At 39.6% G+C, this 16,364-nt stretch overlaps 1 protein-coding gene across 2 annotated transcripts in view; it reads right to left on the bottom strand.

Moving 5' to 3' along the window:
- nectin3a (nectin cell adhesion molecule 3a) overlaps positions 1–12,815 on the bottom strand; it is a 31,887-nt gene extending 19,072 nt beyond the window's left edge. The window contains exon 1 of one of the 2 annotated variants that reach the window (XM_056374387.1): positions 12,344–12,815. In XM_056374387.1, coding sequence (XP_056230362.1) covers positions 12,344–12,431 — 88 coding nt within the window. In that variant the 5' untranslated portion in view covers positions 12,432–12,815. The remainder of the gene's footprint in view (positions 1–12,343) is intronic. The other variant, XM_056374385.1, reaches the window with a different exon arrangement.
- Positions 12,816–16,364: the final 3,549 nt, after the last annotated feature.

The following is a 16,364-nucleotide window of genomic DNA, read 5'->3' as shown; positions in this document are numbered from 1 at the left end:
TTTTCAAAGGATCCAGAAGAAAAACTAAATTTTGATGGCCATCTTCATGCAGTGTCACTGTTTTTATGCTTTTCAATCATTCAGTCGACTCTAAATGTGACACCCTGCCCCAGAGAACAGGAAGAACCCTGGCCTGCAAAACTTAATTTGACCGCAGAGAAATAGGCTGCACTTTTGCCCCTCTTTCCTTGAGAAACCCAAGGAAAGAATGAACTCATGGGAAGGATATGCTTGCTCTTTGAAGAAATGCTTCATATTTGTTTCTTTCCCTCCTGACATCACTAATTGCGACAAGCTGCTCGAAAGACGCAATGGTAAATCAGAACCTTCCTTTTTGCCTGGCAACCGGCTCAAACATTCCACGTCAGCCACTTGATGAGCCAAAATCTCCACCTACCCAGACCTGACCTAGCTCCAGCCCTGACCTCCCCAGAGGAGGCTGTCTCCTGGCTAGAGAGATCTTCACAATAAAGCCTGCAGTGCATGTCAGAACCGTGTGAGACAAGAGTGAGCCAAGTCCAGAAACATTCACAAGCTGCAACAAAATAGACAATATGTCATGTTCATGTAGACAAACTCCATGCATAGATTATCATGTCAAACAGCACTCATGAGGGACTGATCTGAAGACCTCACAGGAGAAGAATGCAGACATGAGATCTGTGCAGCAGGGAGTGTGGTTTAGGACTAAAGCAAGAGGAAACAGAGTTGAGCAGAAGATGAATCAGGACACAAAACAAGAAATAGGACAGTTTTTGAGAAGTAGTACAGGAGTGAGATGGACAGAAGAAAGAACAGGAGTTCGAAGTGTGTAAGGACATAAGAATGTAACTGGGCTGGGTCAGTCATTTTTACTGACTCATATTAGTACTTGTCAGGCAACAACAGTCTGCCAGAGCAGTTCAGACCACCATGTTTGCTGCTGAACCAGGTCAAACTTGACACTAAAACTACTGATGCAAACACATGTACAGTATTTACAGCAAAGACAGGATGGTTAATCTGTGCAGACTTTAAAAGTGTATGCCTTTATAATTATGCAATCTCGTAGTACAAAGATGACGTAGTACAATATTGGACATGTACAACTGTAGCAAGTATGGTGTGTCACATGTGAATCAAGAAGTCGGTCTGTAAACTGTGATGGATGTTTGGCTAACCTGGGGGTTTGTTTAAAACTTGTACAATCATCTGAAACCTGTTCTTTTTTTTTTTTTAGCCCTATTGAACTTCTTTTTAGCAATGTTGCTGTGTTCCCAGATCCCAGCAGTTACTTTGAGGATTACTATAACATCATAACCGATGGAACTGCAGTAAGTGGAAGTAGAAGTGGAAGTGGTAATGAACTAGAATCTGGTATCCTGCAAAGAGTAATTAAAGGGTAATTAAATACAAAAATATTTAAATATCTATATTTAAAAAGGTATCATATGTAAGAATGTAGAGCAATTTACATGTATCAATCACTTTTTTTATTGCCACTGTATATACACATTGTAAAGTATCTCAAAAATTGAGACCTTCCTCGACTTTCATAGTTGCCTTTCACAGCCTTGCGGACTGATTTCTATGAAAAGACCAAATTTTACAGGAAAATCCAAGGGATGCCTCAATGCTTATCTCCTGCTCCCCTACAGTACCAACAGCGTGCAACACTACCTAACATCAGTCTAGAATTGGAGTCTGTGAACATCAACATATACAATAGTCTATACTATAATAACAATGTTACCTCATCTAATCAATATGACGCTGGTCAATGCCTGTCATTCGCCTCTCTAAGATGTTAGCAAGCAACTTGGGATTCACCAGAGTGAACATAGTCTCCACCCTCTTCCCTGCATTGTTAATTTTCAAATGTGTGTGTAGGAGGTAGGCACAGTCCGAAAGGCAGTGTTTCATAGTGTTTAATGAGCACAGTAATTCATACTCCTTCCAGGCACCGAAGTCCCTTAGTCTACTATAAGCCAATAGCAACATTAGTGGACTATTAAACTTCCATCTGATTATCAAGGTCACTTTTCAAAAACGTTCATTAACATGTATTTGAAAACTGCCTGGGCAAACTCTGCTGACCTCACTCAAAACAGCACCCAAATGAATCTCTGTATATGGATTAATATATGACTATGAGATACAGTCATAAAATATTTATTCAGTAATGTCTCCCATGCAACCATTCCCAACCCAATCCCTCTTGGTAGACAAGGGGAAAAACATAATACAAAGAAATAAATGCAATTAAACCTAAGAAAAGTCATTTAAGGACAGAGCTCTATACTTTGAGTGCAGTAGCAACTGTAGATGAGAAAATGACATTTGTGGAAAATTAACAAAAATTACAACAGTTGGGATTTTGAAATACCATTTGGGCCGGCCCCATATTTTCTGAGTCGTCTGTGCCTTTAAACTGGAAACTCAAGGAAGTCAATAGGCAGTGTGGAGCCATTTGTTTGCGACAGTTACTCCCTAAAGAGGTGACCAGTGTAAAAAAAAAGAAACAACTCAGACAATGCCTGTGTGCCTTACACAGCCCCCCAGACCTTTTTTTTATTTTTGTAAAGCCTTTAACTCTGTCTCAATCAGTTAGACAGGATAGGTTAAGTGGTGAATTGCCTGTTTTATAGCATGTCTTTATCGTAAGGAATATTTATGCAGTGTGAAGAAAACATTAGTTCGTACACCAGCTCCATTCTACCCCTTCCTTCCTAGCATTGTATCATGTGAGGGTGTGAAGCTTTTTCAGTGGGCTAATTCATGGTGGAGACAAACACAGGCTGACAGGCTTTTAAAAGGGGGCAGGCAGGCCCTCTTTCACATGTCACTATCCTCTTCAAAACCTTTTCCCCCCCTAGCATTGTGGACTTTTTTTGCCCTTCTCATCCGAGTCACATTTGATTAAAGATCAGTGCTTAAAAGAAAAAGATCAATAGTGTTGACATACAGAGTGTCAGGACAGGTTGCAACCTCTAATCAGAGTCAACTATAGCTATGCTGTAGGACTTGTGAAGGACAATGTCTGCCGCTGTGTACCAAAGCAACACAAACATTCCTACAGCATCCTGCCTTATTGTGTGGGATTTGTTATTGTTTGTTGTGGGGGTTTGTGGTATTTTAGTGTGTGGACACAATGCTATGCTCACAGAGTTGGGCATTTTATTTTTCCATGCAGTTAGAAATTGTACAACAAAATGTACTATTTCAAAATGACAATCTGCAAAAGCCACAGCCAGTCACAAAAGGCCAATGTGCTGTGTGACTAAGTCAATCTTAAGGGTTTTCTTTTTAAGGGGAGAGACCACAACAGGAGTCACTGAGGACCTCAATTAGAGGTGAAGTGTTGATGTCCCTGACATGTAGATGCTAATAGAGACTGCACCACCATCACCTTCACTCCCAAGTAGTGTTGAAAAAGGGTCTGCTTGCTCACCGAGTAGCGCCTTACTGCTCCTGTCCTTTTTTAGATAGCTGATTGTTTAAAAAAAAAAAAAAACAACTTGATGACAGCCATGAATTGTTCAGACATTTACTATACAAAACATTTAGCCAGACAACACATCACAAAAACAACTTAGCCTAGCATCTGCTTAATTGATTTCAGTCAGTTATTCACAGCATCCACTAAAATCAAACCAAAGACAGCATAGACAGGCTACCTAATGATAACTGAAAGTCCAACCCTCCACATCAGCCTATTTGATAATACAAGATTAATTGCAAGTTGGACTCATATATTCAAAACTGGTACTTGCTCAACTTTGCCATACTGCTGTTGTATCCGTGGGCTCCAAAACCTGCTGTAAAGACCCCAACATGTCCAACACAACTGTGCTTCTGAACAGGTGGATGAAAAGAGGAGAAATAGCCTTTTCCTCATAGCCAGCAATGAACCATAGAGACATGCACACGGACAGATTAGACCTCAAGAGCCTATCATTCAAGAATTATGCATTGTTTTTAGTCACATGTTGTTCTCACAACATTTATGTCAATGTCCTTTGAAAAATACTCAGATTTCCTGATAAAAAAATCCATAAAACAAAGTTAAATTTTCATTTATTAAGACAGAAAGCAATCAGGCCCTTGTTGGGTGGTGGCATGAGGAGGTGGAGTTTTTCAGAATGGGTTCTGTACTAATCACAGACTCCACTGCCCTTGACTGGGTTTAAATGGGCTACTGTACTTTCATTAGGCCAATCTAACATAATAGAAACAAAGTTTCCCACATGCCACAGAGACCCCAGAGGGAATTAGACTGTTTTTCTTTAAAAATTATTCCCATGATTGTCCAATTTTAGATTTCTTGTATGATGCCCATTTCTGCTAACAACCAGCAACATTTCTACATGGTGTTAGTGAATGTCACAAGAAGGCTTCACATACTTGGCAATTTTTAGTTAAAAATTAAAACATATTTACAGACCTTTTGATTGATACAAGAAAACTTTGTTGTTCGTTTGTTTTATGTGCAAGATCAGTACAGCATGTTCAACGTCATCATATTTAGGTCTTCCAATGAGGCCTGGAAGCTGAGCCGGATTACATACCTTTGCCATTTTTTAAATAAGTCTGTATTCAGGTTTGTTGTCTTCCCTCATGAGAACTTTTCCAATTCTTTCCAATTCTCAATTTTTTGTTTTTTGGGTTTACCAAGGTGACTGCAGCCTCCTTCACAAATACATTATTGCCTCTAGAAAAGTATGGATGTTGATGGGGAAAGCTTCTTTGGACTTTATTAAGCAATTAGCATCACTGCACATACCAGCAATCACCACTTCACAACAGAGAAGGTAAAGCAGTCCAACAGAAACCTGCCTCTGTATGGCACTGTGTGTATCCGGTGGTCAATAAAAACAGTAAGTAGTGTGGTCATTGTGGCATTTCACCAGCATTATCCTGGTCAGAGTGAATTCATTTTCCCGGCACACCCACTCTTCCCGGCACATACTCTCACCCTGTTTTCTGCAACAGATTGAAGTGGTACTGAATTAGACTTACCACCCACTTTGAACAGTGAGAAAAATTAGATTTACGAACCTATGTCAAAAAAAAAAAAAAAATCACAGCTGACTAAAGCAGATCTATAGTGACCCCACAGGAGGACACAAATACATATCCGACAACATGCCAGTTGAAACCCTGAGTCCAATCCCCCATCTACAGGTTATGATGCCATTTTACTGATCTACATCACTGATCTGCACTTATGTCTCGAGTTTATTCAAAGAGAAATGTTTTCAAAATCCATATAAGTCATTCCTACTAGCCAGAAATTAGAGGTCCACCTCCTCCTACATGTGTAAAGTTCATAGAGATTAAATTTGCTACAAGACAACACCCAAGTGTATTTTTTCTGGGACTAGGGTTACATGTCTGGTTTGACATAGTGTTCCCACAATATACAGCTCATTTGGATGTAAAAGACAAATATTTTGAATCCATAAAGGCAGCAGAACCCCAACAGCTCTGGGTTATAGTGTAAGTATACCTTCAAAATGTAATGCAAGCTGTGCTTTATATGACATTCCAACATTGTTTTACACCCTAATTAGAATTGGCCACTTGTATTGTTGTGATCCCTTCCGCAAGAAGCAACCACATTGAGCTATCATGTTGGTCAGAAGTGAGCAGTAATCTGTGACTCTTCCCCTGTGTGACAGAGCAGCTAAGCTGTTGGAGAAAGACAGTATACACATACTTCCACCGTCCATCATTAATACTAACCAGTAACAAAACCTGTCTATTTGGTCTTCTTTGCTACAGCTTAAATCAGAGAGGGGGGCTTTACAGTCTGTCTGTAGATCATAATAACAACTAAAACAGAAGCATGGAAACTTAAGTATAAGGACACAAGGTGGACATGGGCAGTGTAGCAGGGATGGCAGGGGAATACAGAATAATCTGGCTGAATGCCAGCAGGGTTTCAGTTTTACAAAATCCTATTCAAGCCATTACTGCAACATACCTGCATTAAGGACCAGGGCTGGTAAGCTGCTGAGTTAGGGGACAGGGCTTTCCTTTCCTGTGTGTGATGTTATCTGACACACAATGAGGGCAGAGGTGCTGAAACCTAGAAACTTGAACTGAAATTCTGAGAAAATAATAACTACATCTGGTTAAATCTTTCACAGGCAAGACAGTTACTTCAAATAATGCGAGTTTTCCCATCTGAAATGCAGTTATGCTACTACAAAGGACAATTTTGGTCCGTCACTCATGGCATGTCCATTATTGTAAATAATGCATGCAGTGAACATTTCCTGCTCACTTATGGTTTTGGACGTGTGATCTTGGGATAGTAAGTCCAATACTGTCTGTGTTTTCACTGCTTAATTCACTTGTATGTCACAGCCAAAAGGTTTAGATTGTTAATATTTGTTGATACATCATAACAGAGGTTTCACTTCACAGCTAAAAGCCAGAATTGTGGATGATTAACTTTGCTTAAATTGTCCAGTTCTCTTGAGCCAAATGTCTATTTCCATTCTCAAGATGCATATCACAGGTTTGGATGCTAGACAAACACTGTGCTAGAGAGCTTAAAACTGGGATGTAGTGGGGGTGTAATACTGACTTTACAGAGGACAGATGAGGGATCCAAGCAGCAGGTATGGTGGAAACATTGGTGGAAAAACAAGACACTCTTCTCATCCGTACAGTATACTGTATGTCACCATTCTTTGTGTACTACCAGATGAGACAACACAACAAATAGTTTACTCTCTACAGTCAGCACTGGCCAGTATTTGACTAGTGGGTGTTAATAATCTCCCACCTGGGTGGTAGGGGGTGTGTCAGTGCATACAACTGACTGTGTGCTCATCCCAAACATCATAACCACCCAACAGCTGAATGAGTGAAACAAATAAGACTGAGCGGTGAAAAGCAGCCACACCTGTTTCCCATAACCCCGGCACTCCTCTCCTGGGGGATTCAACTGCTGACTGTGCACATCCTGTGTGTATACCTCTTTAATATGGACTGTGAAGCCACAGTGTATCCGAGTGACCCGAACCTCAGTGGCATACTGTGATCTGCTCTTTCAGGGAAAAACCCTGTCTCCTGAAAACAGCAGGCAAAAAACGGTTTAAAATGTTTCTCTCTGTTCATTCACAGTAGGTAATTAACCATGGAAATATCTGGAAGCCATTTATACAGCGCAGTTTCCTATGACTCAGTGATTGAAACAGTCGATTCCTGTCTATCCAAGATTAATTCAGTAGACAAGACGTACTAGCTAAAACACAGTGAAAAATACCACTGCTAATATTAGCATTTTCTGTGTATTTTTATGCATTATGTCCTTTTCCTCCCCATTTTGAATGGCTAATTACCCATGTACTGTGGTCCTAATACCCATGTTGGTCTGGAAAGGAAGTAGCCACAAAAAAATGAATGCCATCAGAAGCATTGTGATTGGCTCACAAAACCAGGCAGTCGGGTTAAGGTTGAGGCTGGTATGATAGCTTATTTGTGTCATTTGTGCCCATGGAAAGTCCAAATTCAACAATGTCTTAGTCTTAATGCTTTCCAACTCCCATACCCTGTCTGTGGCAATCAGCCCCAAGTCCATTCATTCATCAGAAGTTGTGAAACTTTAAAAGCTCAGTCACAAATATTAAGTTTCATTTTAAAAAGTTATTATTAGTATTTATGGCTCCAGCATTGTGTATGAGGGATTGGGATTCAAAATAACTTACAGTGGCCTTATTCATGGAAGTGCAGGTACGTGTCACCATCACCCACAGCAATGGTGTGGCTCATTGCTGTATATTTTTTGGACAATAGCGGAATAAGCCATATCAGGCTTTTGGCTACACAGACAGTACTTGTTAACAGGATCAGTTCACTGTTGGTTTTGTTTTTTCATGGGATTTGCTGACAGTAAGAAAAATATACAGCCTTATCCCTCTAGGCATACGACTAACAATGGCTCTGCCTGGGTACATGGCATTAAGCCAAAGATGTCCGTCTAAAACTGTTGACAGGACACGTCAAACTGCAAAGAGGGTCAATTATAACTTTTTGCATTGTGACTTTTTAAACTGTGAAGGTTAATATTTGTATAACTTTGCTAGAGCCAAGAAAGAATGACATTAACATTCATATTGACATTCAGTCTAAGCAACAGGCCCTTTTGATAAAGTGTAATAAGTCAGGGTTCCATCCAAAGGCAGTGCAAATTGTGACAGAATTTCCAGAAAATCAGCAAGAGGAAATGCTATTTTATGCACTTCTCTATTCACTACTGTTATGCCAGTATTACGAGTTGGTTAATTGAAATAAGCAGTAGGTGCCAGTAATTCTCCAGTCAAGTGCCATGAAACCATTGGAGAGGAACGGGCAAACATGGCATTTAAAATTTTTTAAAATTAATCGATTAATCAATCAGCAGCAAATTAATTGGAAACTATTTTGATAATCAGTCCTTTTTTCTGGCAAAAGTAATTTTTTTCTGGCAAAAACATGTCACACTTGTGAAAATTAGCTGCTTTTCTTTGCCTTTACTTTGGGCTTTTATACTGCTGGTCTGACAAAATGCATTTGAGTGTGTTTTAGAAAACGTAATGGGCACTTTTCACCATTTCCTGACATTTTATAGACCAAACAATTAATCAAGAAAAAGCATTAGTTGCAACCCTAATGGCATTTGTGTTCATTTGATGTATTATTGTGACTGATTTAGTCAGTTTTTTTACTACTTTCAAATGCACTTTGTTGCCTTATGTTTTATTGAAACACAAACTTTTCCACCTCAGCCAATGCACAAATTTAAATGCACATAAAAACAGGTGGATGGAAACACACTTACATACAGTATCTTTAGTCAGAGTACTTCAGGTTGGCGCTAAATGTACAAATCATTGATGCTCATTCTTATTGGAAGCAGATGGCTTAAGTATCACCAACTAACTGCAGTGTCATATATATTGTTGTCTGGAGGTCACAGCTATGATTTACTAATAGACCACCAGAGAGCAACTTGCCATTCAGAGCCTCTGTCAGTCAGTCACATCTGTTGAGGAAGAGGAAGCAAAGGGGTGGAGTCAACAGAAGCTGGTGACCACAGCCTTCTCCCAAAACCCCACACACAGCCGCCATGTCCCACAATAAAGCAGCACACTCATCTGCTGATGGCCTTCCTTCAAAAAGAAAACACTGCATGCATTTAATGTGATTAGGAGTTTTCAGTCTGCTGCTTGACAACTGAGATTTAACATTAATGAGAGGTTCAGATGGATGCAACAGCTGCGACCCACAAAAGTGCAACCAAATGCTAAAACTTACTTTAAAGCCCTTTCTTGCATATATTTTCAATAGCACTTAACCATTGTGGATAATTAACAGCACCCAGGAGTGAAATTTTGGTACCTGTAGACATATTTAGTCAGTGTATCACAAGTCTGTCTACTATACAAAGTAATGGTCATGAATGACCAACCATCCTTTGTGGAAGACTGACAGGAAAAAATGGTAAAAGAATCAAGTGAATCAAGTAAAATGTATTATGACTGCAGATTCTTTAGCTTGATAAAACGTAATAATTGGATGACATGTAACTTTACCTCTACAACTACAATCCGAATTTCCATTAAGCATGAAGTTATCCACCCACCACCCCCAATCAAAAGGTCCAAAAAATGATGTTGTGACCTGATCTGCCCTATGCCATATGGTAGAAAGATGTAGCTATTTGAATTACATTTTCAATGACAAGCCTACTTTCTTGGCTGCACCTATCATTTATTAACCAATGAAGCACATTAACCTCTAAAGAAGAAGGACCAATTCTGCTCAGTCAATGCGGTGCTTTTTCATATCTATTTCTGTTTTGAGTCTGTAATTTCGGTGGCTCCATTACTACATTATTTATTTAGATTGTGAATCCTGCGGCTCCAAGAAAAGAAACCACAAAACTACGGTCTTCAATTACAGACCTCACAGCCTGTAGCCACGCCTCGGATGAATCCTGAATCCCCTCCTCACAACCCCGTCAACACTACAGGGAATCTGATAATGACACAGTCAAGGAAACTGACATCAACACTGTTCATGTCACAAAGTCCCCCTTGCACATTTGTGCTTTGCTAAACACACAACAGTATGCCTAAACCACATGGGCTCCAACCATATATTATTGAAAGTCAAAAACCGGCACGATGTTGTTCCAAATACAACACCAAGAATACTGCATTTTTGCTGGCTGGTTTGTCCTCTGTGTTAATAATCAGATAATTTGGCTGTCAAGGTGACTAGCTGGACTGAAAACCGGCATACACACTGCACCAAGTAGCACATGTTTGGGGGCTAATCAGCTTAGTTTGCAGCAATGGGTTGTTTATCAGTTCCCTGTGTTGATTTATGAACCAGTGTTTTGTGGTTACAGACAGAAAAAGTATGGTATGAAGAAGACTCTGTAAAAGTATGTGTTGCAAGTGTGTGTGTAAGCAAGACAGAGATGATACTAGTGGCAGCAGTAGAGACACTACATACTACAGCTTGACTGATGAATCTGCCAGGGCAACAAATTAGCTGATCTTGTTGTTGATATATTTCATCTGAATGTGTCAGCTGATAAGTTCCAAGAAATTGCAATGCACAAATGCCAAAGATATATTTGAGGTCATTTAGAAAGTGTCTCCATTACGTAGTTGGTCACAGTTTAAAAATGTCCTGCTCAGTGCACATTTGAATCACAATTCATTAAAAAATATTTACTTTTAGTGACTTTTAGCTTATCATTTTTTTAGTTCTATTGTGTTTATGTAAAAACATGAATATCTGCCCACATATCATTATCAAATATCTTATACTTTTCGATATATCAGTACCAGCTTCATCAATACAGCACTGGTTCAGCTTTACTACATACTAAAAAAGAGTTTGGAAAAGTGAGGAAAAATTGACAAATGGATATATTTCCTTGTTTTTTTTTTATTTGTTTTTTAGTACTCAATGATTTTGGATTTGACAATAATACTAATGAGTTTTGGACAGCTGATTGGACAAAACAAGACATGTGACGATATTACCTTTGGCTGTGTGAAACTGGAGTGGACACTTTTTGCATTTTTTTTTTTTAAGTTATATTATTATAGACCAAGCAATTACGCGATTTATCAAGAGAATGATGTGCTGATTATTCATTAAAATCATCACTGGTTACATCACTATACAAAAGGTTCTGGGCATTGACAGCTATAGTGGTATAGTAGAGTAACTGTTACACAATTAACCGTGCAGAAAACTTTTATTTACATTTTTAGAAGCTATTAAACATGGCATAGTTGCAAAGCTTTTATTGCCCTTGCAGTCAGAAAATGTGGCGCATTCCTGTGCGGTATTAACTTAAGTATCCATCTGTGTTTGTCTGCTCTTTTGTCTTTGCAGACCATGTGTTGTAATCCCAGCTCAGGACTGGGATATAGACAAGCTCTCCAGCTTCACGACTCGGGACGGTATAGAGACTGGAGGGTGCTCTCGCTGGCATACAGCCCAGCTGCAGGTCAATACTTCCAGAGACTCTGCGACTGCAGTGCCTCTCTTGAAATATGTCTTCATTTCCCCTGCCACCCCTCACGCCCTAAGCGGAGGAGTCTGTGCTGCCTCTCCTCTTCTGTATCACATAACGTTTATCCCCCCCATCTGTATCCGACCACTTGGCAAACTTCACAAAGGAGCTCCTCTTTGCTCACCATAAGTGACACCAAGAATATTTCGTTTCGTTTCTATTTTTGGACACCTCGAACAACTGCTGCCTCTCAATGACTTTAGCCATTTGAGTGGGAAGAGAAACCAGCCGGTATTCCCCCCACACTAAGTAATGTTAGCTAAGTCATGATGTGATATACTGGAAGTATTTTCTTTCATGCTGTAAGTAGCTAGAAAATGTGCGCATAATTACCACCAAACACAGCGCCTAAAGTTGCCTCCTGTCCCGAGTGGAGTCATTTGGGGCTGAAAATCTAATTGGGTTAGCTTGTGTGTAATTAGCAGTTGCTGTGCAGGGTATAAGTTCACGTTAACCATTGTTAGAAAACGGAGTTGCATTCAAATGGACAAGGCAAACGAGGTTTAGCTAACGATCTACTGACGCCAGAAGCAGCTGCTTTCCTAGAGACGTAATGTTGGGATAACTGTCCACACACAAGAACCATTAGCTTAAATAAAGCTAACGGGCTTCTAACGGAACACAGCCCACTTCAACACAACGAGGGCTAGCCGGTTTTTTGGCGTTTTGAATCGGTGACTAACGGCAGACACTCCGGCCAGCTCCACAGCAACTTCTTTCTGTCGCCTCAAAAGTACCACGAACAAAATGAAAAAGAAGCCGTTAACTCACTGGTAAGTCCGTATAAGGTGAGAAGTGATGTTAAAAGTCGTAGTCCGTTGGATGGCAAAGTCCCTCTAAGCGGTGATGTTTTCTCCATGATCCCTGCGTGTCTGTGCGCTCTCTGCGCTCACTCTCTGCTCCGTCCTCCTCCTCGCTCCTCGCTCGTCCCTGCTCGGCTGTGGCTGGCTCAAGCTCTTGGGGAGCTGCTCTCCATAGCGACCGATCCGCGTGGGCTGTACCACTTCTGCAGGACAACAAGCACAAACACACGTAACCTATGCACGCATGCACGCACGCACACGACCCAAGTCATCCCCATTTGATTTTTATCTGTGCTCAGATTTTTGGTATCAATATGAAAAACAAATGACATGAACTAGTCCTTAATAGTATTTTCTTACTTGGTAAATTCTATTTGCATAAGTCAAGAAGAAGACATTTGTCACGTCTCTTCATCCCGACATTTTATGGAGAAAGGCCTACAGAATCATACCTCTTTTTTTTTTTTAATCATTATTCATTTTTATTTTTATGTATTTATTTCAACACTTTTATTTAGCGTCAATAAATGTCAGATAATGATGTCAAATGTCAATAAATCTATACACTTACTTTTACAATGCCATAATGGTTGTAAATGGTTATGTTCATGTTGATAATAAAGCCTTTAAACAAACAGGCTGCATGATTGTAGTAGTGTTGTATCTCTTTGCAGTGTTTTTAGTCTTTTGTGTCTCTTAGTAATTGTTTTGCATCTGTGTGCAACTGTTTTCTGTCTCTTTGTAGTTGTTTAGTTTCTCTTTGTGGCTGCTTTGTGTTCATTTTGAGTCAGTTTACAGTCATTTGTGTCTATTTCTCATCTTTTGTCTCTGTTTGTAATTGTATTGTGTCACTGTGTGGTCACTGAGTCTTTTTGTAGTCATTTTGTCTGTTGTCAATTATGTTTTTTAGTGGCTGCTTTATGCATTTTGTCATTGTTTAGTGCCTCTTTGTGGTGGCTTTGAGTTTCTTGGTAGTTCTTTTGTGTCCTTCTCTGTCATTTGTGTCTCATTGTGGTTGTTTAGCATTTCATTTTGGTAATTTTTCACCTATTTGTGGTTGTTTTGCATGATTTTATGGATGTTTTACATCTCTGTAGCTGTATTGCATCTATTTGGCTGATTTATGTCTCTGTAGTTGTTTTCCATCTCTTTGTGGTCATTTTGAGTCTCTTTGCATCTCTGTGGCTCACCTTTGCATCTCTATGGTTGTTTTATGTATCTGCAGTTGTGTGTCTATTTGTGGTTGTTTTATGTCTATTTGAAGTCACTTTCAGTCTGTTTGTGTCACTCAAATGTCATTTGTGTCACTTTGTGGTCATTAGGTGTCTCTTTCATTTGATGGACTTTCAATCATGACTATTTGATTTGATTTGTCCTCGATGGTGGAAAGTACATTTAGTCAAATACTTAAGTACAAATCTGAGGCACTTGTACTTTACTTGAGTATTTCCTTTTTCTGTTGCGATACTTCTACCCCCCCGCCATGGCCAGATTAATCTTCTTGGCCCTGGGGCCAAGTTTGTTGTTGGGCCCCTGTTGATCACCACTTAACATGGCAGTTTCATTATTTTCCCAGGCATCCATAAACCAACTAGTGCTCCAGAGCTGAAATGATAAAATGATTAGTCGAAGAGATGAATATATAAGATGTAGGTGGTCAGGCTAATCTTAACTATGTGACACAGCTGAGAATCTTTATCTTTAGTTTCATCATATGTTTTGTATATAAAATCTAAATCTACAAAGTAATTAGTAACTACAGTATATGTTGTCACATGAATGTCTTGGACTAAAAAGTAGGGACTTATACAATAAATACAATGTCTCCCTCTGAATTGTAGTGGAGTAGAAGTTCAAAGTAGAATGAGATGGAACTCAAGTAAAGTAAGATCGTAGTAGCAGAGGCAGTCACAAACATTCTTATATCAAAGATGGATGAAATAGATTTACATTTTTTACAAGCCTCTCATTCATGAGGCATTTTAAAAACATTGACTTTTGCTGTGGGATTGGACCAAGGTTAGATTACCATCTGGGCAAAATGAGCAGCTGCCCTCTAAGGCACCATAACCTCAGGGGCTGAAGGCTCCCAGTTCACCATGCGGCAATTCGTTTTTGGAAATCTGATTAAGAGAACATTTGTTTGGTAATACCATTTGCAACACTGAAGCACAAGATAAACTGAAATGATTAGGGCTTTAGGTTGACACCTGCATTGTTATATAATCTTGATTTGAGGCCCCTCTTGTAGAGGGGCCTCAAATCTAGTTTCAAAGCCTGTCTTATGTCAGTTCAAATTGCACTTCCATAGTACTGTGCATATTCTGTCAAAATGTATTTAATCGTTACCATAGAATAAATACTAATTTCTAACTAATGCTCACACAATTCACAGAAAGTGGGAGAAAGGGTCAGTAGGGAGCCCCTAGAGGATTAAAGCGACTCTGGATGGGACTGGATAGATGAAGGGATAACTGCATTAGTTGATAAATGTTTTAACATTTACATGAGGGATTATAAAATAATGATCTTTGTATGTATTTTCTCTTTTTCTCTTAAAAAGAATAAAACAAAAGTAAAACTTTGTTTAGATAGGTAGGGAAACTCTCATCTTCCCAAAGCACACTTGTGAAAACTGCTATTACAGGCACATTTAACTGCAACTGCTGAAACCGTTGATTGTACAAATAACCATTTGCTTTTTAAGCCCGATTATCTTCTTCACAGCAGTGACTGAGCAGATAAAGGTTCATTGTTTTGCTCAAGGAGACACTGTATCTTTATCTGTTTTGGCAGGCCCTATGGGTGTTGTGGGAATCAGGCTTGTAACCTAGTATTTACACACTATCGATCAAATTTATGTGCAGGTTTCCGATTGTAAACTGATGTAAATCTTGTTTTCATTTGACATATTTGTAAGGACTCTTGGACTACTGTAACAGTAACAATTCTATCAATCAGTCAAAATATGGATTACACAGTTTTACATAGATTAAGATAGATTAATCTTGGGCCCCAACTACATTCACTGTTCATTTACTACTGTCCATCTAGCATATTGTAAATTAGAAGAGGTTGAGGATTACAAAGCAGCCAAAGAGGAGAAAAGCTAACACAGACCTAACTCTACAGGAATATTGCATCTGAATGTTTAATTAAATAGTCTACTGGCATGAAGGTGATAGTCAGTGATTGTTGTGTTGGAGGCTGTTGAGGCCTATATCCTGTATGGACAATGTGTAACCAATGATTTAAAGCTATTTTACAAGGAGGAAGTGAATGTGAAAGTTAATATAAATCCCAGGAGATCAGCTGCTAAAGGACAAAGCAGTCACATGCAACTGAGGCACTTGGCTGATTTCTGTTTTTGAAGTAGTGAAAAAGTTTGTTCTCGCCAGCTTCAGCACGGGCACACATTACGCTATCCTAAAAGAAAGTGGTAATGAAACACTCGCATTGTTCTTTTCTTTGAGATAATTACAGCGTTTACACATTCAGGAATCCAGCGTCGTGTGCAGCACGGTGTTATTATCATGCACTGGAGCTTGAACTGATAAACTTGCTCCCTCAGCAGTTTCAGGGGGACATCATATTTATTCACTGAAGATAAGCAATAATGCTTGTTTCAATGTGGATCCCTCATGTTGAGCTTCCCACTTCATTCAGCAGTGCCGTCTTCGTGGCCTGTATTAGCCCAGAGTCCTCATCAGGGGATGTGAACTCTGCAGGAATCCCCCCTCTTCCAGTGCTGGAGCTCAGCTTCGCTGTGATTAAAGCATGACCCATGATGTGTCACCACACTATACCCCCTGCCTTTATACCCTCTGGTGGTTTATTTATATCCTCAAAGAGCTATAAATCCGCAGGTGAAAGTGCTGCCCTTTTCACCAATCAATCTCCCCTCCTGGGCCACTTTGCATTGGAACTGTAAAGTCAGTGCAGTGAGGAGGCTCTTGTCTTTATGAGATGATAAATCACATCTTATTTTC

The sequence above is a fragment of the Seriola aureovittata genome, chromosome 4, assembly GCF_021018895.1.
Source record: "Seriola aureovittata isolate HTS-2021-v1 ecotype China chromosome 4, ASM2101889v1, whole genome shotgun sequence".
Classification (NCBI taxonomy): Eukaryota; Metazoa; Chordata; class Actinopteri; order Carangiformes; family Carangidae; genus Seriola; species Seriola aureovittata.
This window is presented reverse-complemented; position numbering and strand designations above follow the sequence as displayed.